The following is a 6,000-nucleotide window of genomic DNA, read 5'->3' as shown; positions in this document are numbered from 1 at the left end:
TACCCTTTACCAATAATTTTTATTACCCAAACGATAGAGGACATGAATTGTAAAATATCATAAACATCCTAAAATGTTTTCATTGTGTGACAGCAAAGTAGAAATGGCCGTACCATTCAAGGAAAGTCAAATAGAATATCTTAGTTTACAAAATCAATGCAATTTTCACATATTTCTTCTACTTTAGCCACTTTAATTTAACAAAGATCGCTGGTTATTTTACCTTTCCTTTTCCTCCTCCTTATGCACATGCTTTCTAATATTTTGCATGACATCGAAAACAAGATACAACACTAACATTTATATGGAATATCATTTGCATATAAACCATTGGCTCACACAGTTTCTGAGTTAATCATTATACTAGGTATTTTCTGTACTTCAATTTTACCTTGGCATACAAGGAAGAGAAACTATAAAATTCTATACTTCCCCATGTACATAACAATGTATTACCTGGAGAATGAGAAATTCATAACTCTTTGTAGAAATGCAGCAAATTTTCATGGTGTCCAGAACTTTCAGATTTAACATTGCCTTGCAAAAAAGTGAATATGTTGTTTGGAGCTTTCCTTATAGGATATTATTTATTAATGCTGCGGAATAAAAACAGTTAAAGGTGGGTTTTTCTTTAGTGGGGGTGTTTATTTTTTAAATTAACCCTAGCTTTAAACGCTTGAGTCTGGAAGATCAAGCAGACAAAATCAACTGGGGCAAGAAACAGTAAAACAAGTGGAAGCAGATTTAAAGTAAAACTTTTTTCTTCCATATGACTTTTTTCATGGCATCTTTAACATCTTTATTTCTCAGAGAATAGATTAAAGGGTTCAGCATAGGTGTGAACAAAATGTAACATACTGAAGCCACTTTACGAAGTTCAGGGTTATTTGGAGGTGTGAGATAGACAAAGGAAACAGTTCCATAGAGCAAACTTACAACTCCCAGGTGTGAGCTGCAAGTGGAGAAGGCTTTCTTCCTCCCTTCACTGGAGCGGATTTTTAAAACTGCAGACACAATATACATGTAAGATACCACAATAACAACTATTGTGGGCAAAATAATGAGGACAGCCAGACTGAACGACACCATCTTATTCATAAAGATATTGGAACAAGAGATCTTCTCGATGGGGTTTGAATCACAGTAGAAGTGATCAATGACTCGGGAAGCACAGAAAGACATTGAGAATGTTACACTGATTTGAAGGATGGAACTGACCCAGCCACAGAGATAGGAACCAGCCACCAACTGGATACAGAGGCTTCTTGACATGCGGACAGTGTAGAGGAGTGGATTGCAGATGGCGATGAAGCGGTCATAGGCCATGGCTGCCAGGACAAAGGCCTCGGTGACCATGAAAAGTGCATAAAGAAATAGCTGAGTCACACAGCCTGCAAAGGATATGGTCTTTTTCTGAGATAGGATGTTGACCATGGCTTTGGGTACAATAACAGTGGAGTAGGAGAGGTCAATGATGGAGAGATTGCCTAGGAAGAAATACATTGGTGTGTTCAGCCGGGGATCGGTCACAATGATGCCAATCATACTAAGGTTCCCCAGAAGGACCATCCCATAAACAACCAGGAATAGTAGGAAGAGGAGACTGTGGAGCTCTGGACGGACCCTGATGCCTACAAGAATGAAGTCAGTCACTTCTGAGTGGTTGTCTCCTCCCTTGTCACCCATGGCAAATTTCTGCTTAAAAGTATAACAGAAAGTCAACAAATAAAGTTTCCGCTATTTCTCTCTCATCACGCATAACACTCACATTATAAAGACCTCATAGTTGACAGAATACTCTCAAATCTATGACACCATTAAGTTTACACACATGAGTAAATTAAAGAAAGATACTAGACTTGCCTAAGGTAATACAACTGGTTAAGGTAACACAACTGGTTAAGGTTCAAACAAGAATTTGAACTCCAAGTGAAATATGTATTATTCAAGTTTACTGTTAATTTCAACACAACAAAATTTGATATTTCCTTATATCTAACTACCTTGTCATATGGGTGGTTTGTGAGATGTCATTTGTTATTTCAAAAATAGTAAAGTCTAACTCTTCATACTAAGAAAAAGACACTTCGTTAAATTTGATTTATAATTTTATATTTATTTTTTGTAATAATACTTTGTTTCAACACAGTAATAAAAATAATTAATGAAAGAAAAGGAAGCTAAAAGTTCATTTCAAGATAATATGAACTTTCTTTCAAAAAGAGCTCTTACAACAGCAAGTAAGTTACTAAAGACTTAATTGTCTTACTTGAGATCTTTAAAAATAAAATCAGACTTCAACTTCTGGAAATCATCTAATTTTATTTACATGAGAAAGTAAAATGTGATCGATGCCTTCATAATTTTTATCCTGTAAAGTTTATCGATACTGTTTTTCTCAAATAAGTCTGTCAATAAATCCATGTCATCTCCAACTTCTGAACTTGAAAGAAAATTAGAAACTTCAAGGTGAGGAACAAACCAAAAGCCTGCTTGTATAAAAAAAAATAGATTAGATAGCAAGTTTTATTAAACTCTTAACCTGATAGTAAAAGCTCAGGAGCTTTCAAAATAAATTTTGATTTTCTAGCAGCATCTAAATTAATCTGTTTGGTTTTGGGTGACTTGCTAAGCAACCAAGGCAACTTTAGTTCATTTGAAACATTTTTTTGTTATTTTTCTATGAAACAATACACTCACTGTCAATTAAGAATGACCTCCCTCACACATCTTTTCCTCTTTGGTGGCATTTAAACCAGGTGTCATTCATGTTTTCTAGGAGAGGTGTGAATAATGAAAACCAGCAAATAATCCACAAAATGTCTTTAGTAAATTTAAAATGGATGATTTAGGAGCAATCAAAATTAGAGAGTACTCAGTTGCTCCTTGACTTTCTATCCTTCTTCAATTGTAAGAAGTTTACCTTTTTGTTTTTCAATTGTCCACAAAAATCCCTCAGATCCAAAAGCTTTCATGATGTTGTTTCTTTCATTTGTTGCCTCTCCCAACAACTTTGTCAAAGAAGGACACGAAATTATTTCATATAGATTCAAAACAAGGGGGGGAAATATTAATGAAATATATTACTATTCTCTCTCCTCACTCCACTCACCAGCTATATATTTGAAACCCATTCAAGTAATTGCATAGTAATATGGTTTTGTTAGGAAGTGGGGGAATAAATTAGGTTTACAGGTTAACATACATGAGAATGATTATATTTTATTCTAGAAGTAATAGAATAAAGCCTTTTTTTTAGGCATAAAGCTGAATAGAGCAGTTTCAAGCATCAGTCATCGTTTACTGGTTTGGTTGGAATGGGAAAAAGATGATTGTTAAAGAAAATAGGAAGCCCTTTAAAGACATGCTAAAATTTTTTCATACATAAATCTTCTTTCTGCAAGGAGGCACAAGCTTCATAGATCTTGTCCTTTGGGCTTATTTGAAAAGGAGAAGGGGGGGCACCTGGGTGGCTCAGTCGGTTGAGCTTCCAACTTCGACTCCAGTCATGAACTCACAGTTAGTGGGTTCGAGCCCCGCATCAGACTCTGTGCTGAGGGCTTGCTCAGACCCTGGAGCCCGCCTCAGATTCTGTGTCTCCTTCTCTCTCTTCCCCTCCCCCGCTCACGCTTTGTCTCACTCTGTTTCTCAAAACTAAACACGGGGTGCCTGGGTGGCGCAGTCGGTTAAGCGTCCGACTTCAGCCAGGTCACGATCTCACGGTCCATGGGTTCGAGCTCCGCGTCGGGCTCTGGGCTGATGGCTCAGAGCCTGGAGCCTGTTTCCGATTCTGTGTCTCCCTCTCTCTCTCTGCCCCTCCCCCGTTCATGCTCTGTCTCTCTCTGTCCCAAAAATAAATAAAAAAACGAAAAAAAAAAACTAAACAAATGTAAAAAAAATTTAATGAGAAATAATAAATAAATAACAATAAATAAATAAAAAAAAAGGAGAAGGGGTTAGAGAAGGAGATAGATCAGGAGAGAAAAACTCTTAAGTTCATATACCAAATCAGGTGTTGCTTTTTTGATGCTATATCAATAAAAGGAAGCTATTAATAGTTCAAAGATATGCATTTTCATCTGTCTGATTATTATCCATTAATGTGTTTATTCAATATTTTTGAGCATCAATTCTGTGCCAAGTATTGTGCTTATCACTGACTATGAAGATAAAGAGAAATGAATGCAATACTAATTTATGGCATGAAATGATACTAGATATGAAATATTTATTACAGCATTATAACTACATTTAATGCATTACTAAATGCTCAATAATAAATTCACTGCTAGCTTTTGAAATAACACATTTTTTAACGTTTTATTATTTAGTTTTGAGAGAGAGAGACAGAGTCAAGTGGAGGAAGGGTAGAGAGAGGGAGATACAGAATCCAAAGCAGGCTTCAGGCTCTGAGCTGTCAGCATGCAGCCCAAAGCCGGGCTTGAACTCACGACCGTGATATCATGACCTGAGCCGAAATCAGATGCTTAACCAACTGAGCCAACCAGGTACCCCAAGAACACATTTTTTTAATGCCAAACTAAGGATAATAAAAGTTTTAGCTATGAGCGTCTATGACCACAGCAACCTTAGTATGGACAATCCTCACATTAAATGCTCCATATTATATTCGGACCAAATTGCGTCACGATTTTTGGTTCAGAAAATGTTGTCAATGTACCTTTAAGGAAAAGGTGATGAGTCTAACCTAGAGTAATAAAATATAGTAAGATAATATTGTTTATTGCTTTTATACAAAATTAGAGAATATGGATGATGAAAGATTCATCTCTGTTCATAAATGAATTAAAAATAGTTAATATTAGGTATGAAATACTCAAAACAGTGATAATGGTGGATTTTTATGACTGTGAGGTCTTCTAAGCAGTGGAAAGGAGAAAGAACAAGAGAAAATAGAATATATGTCACTAATACTGTATTTAAAAATCAGTTATCATATTGCCAGTCTGATTTAGCCATGCTTTTTTCCTCAAGCAATGGAATATAAATCACGGGGGTTTCTTCTCACCTTGATAATCTTTAATATATGGCATACCACATTCTGATACTCAAAAAAATATCTTTTAAGCATGTAGAAAATGTCCATGGCTATTTTATGTGACAAAAATAGATAAGATTGCTTTATAATTATTCTTACCTGAACTTATATTTCTTTTCTATCTTGTGAACTTTTTCATGTGACACTGCAGAGATTCAAATTCTTCTTCTTTCAGTCTAGGAAAGAAGATGTATTTTAAGAATAAAACTATCAATGACAATGCCCAAAAGTAAACATCTCAAACATTGTTTAATCCCCAATAAAATAACAACCTCCTTAAGCATGGCATGACTATGTTCTTTGTTAGTGGCATTGCCCATAGGTCCATAACTTCCCATTACCTATTATTAAAGTTTGCTCTTTCTTTTATATAATTTTGTTTGAAAACCTGTTGTATCTGTCTTCCTGAACACTGAGTGAAAATGATAGACTAGGAATCTTTCTCTTGGAGAATTATAGGTATTTCTCTACCAAAATTGAAATAAGAGCCAATGAATCTATGAAATCAAACGCCATGAAAATCTCTGCCTCCATGCTGACATGTTTTGCCAGCCTTAGAATGACGATGGGGCAAATGGAAATTTAAGACCAGTAACAAGACTCCCCAGTCCCTGATGACCTACAAAAATATCACTAACCAGAATCGATGGTAGTCACAGTGTTTTCCAATCCCATGAAACTATTTCAGAGAATTGCAGCATAAAGTTTTAAAATAAAGACACCAAGTTTTTGGAGGAAGAAGTCCCTCTGAGAGAGGACTGAAAATAAGTCAATTATAATTTTGTAACAAGAGCAAACTCCAGGGCCATCCCATGAGAACTACATGATGAGCACTTGTTGAATACTCTCGGGACAATTACAAAGTTATTTTGGACAAGACTCCTTGTTAGAAAGTTTTCTTCTTTATATTAAGCTACAGTTTGCTCTTCTGTAATGTCTAC

General features: G+C 35.6%; 1 protein-coding gene across 1 annotated transcript; it reads right to left on the bottom strand.

The window, feature by feature from the left end:
• Positions 1 to 744: 744 nt before the first annotated feature.
• On the bottom strand, positions 745 to 1,766 carry LOC106982811 (olfactory receptor 9K2-like). The gene has a single exon (XM_027035561.2). The coding sequence runs from the start codon at positions 1,684 to 1,686 to the stop codon at positions 745 to 747; it is 942 nt and encodes a 313-aa protein (XP_026891362.1). The 5' UTR covers positions 1,687 to 1,766.
• Between the last annotated feature and the right edge of the window lie 4,234 nt (positions 1,767 to 6,000).

Source organism: Acinonyx jubatus, chromosome B4, assembly GCF_027475565.1.
Source record: "Acinonyx jubatus isolate Ajub_Pintada_27869175 chromosome B4, VMU_Ajub_asm_v1.0, whole genome shotgun sequence".
Classification (NCBI taxonomy): Eukaryota; Metazoa; Chordata; class Mammalia; order Carnivora; family Felidae; genus Acinonyx; species Acinonyx jubatus.
The sequence above is the reverse complement of the archived record's forward strand: the minus strand, read 5'-3'. Positions and strand labels throughout refer to the sequence as shown.

Excerpts from the sequence above, each read along its gene's own strand:
- LOC106982811 (XM_027035561.2), bottom strand. The coding sequence starts at position 1,686 with ATGGGTGACAAGGGAGGAGACAACCACTCAGAAGTGACTGACTTCATT.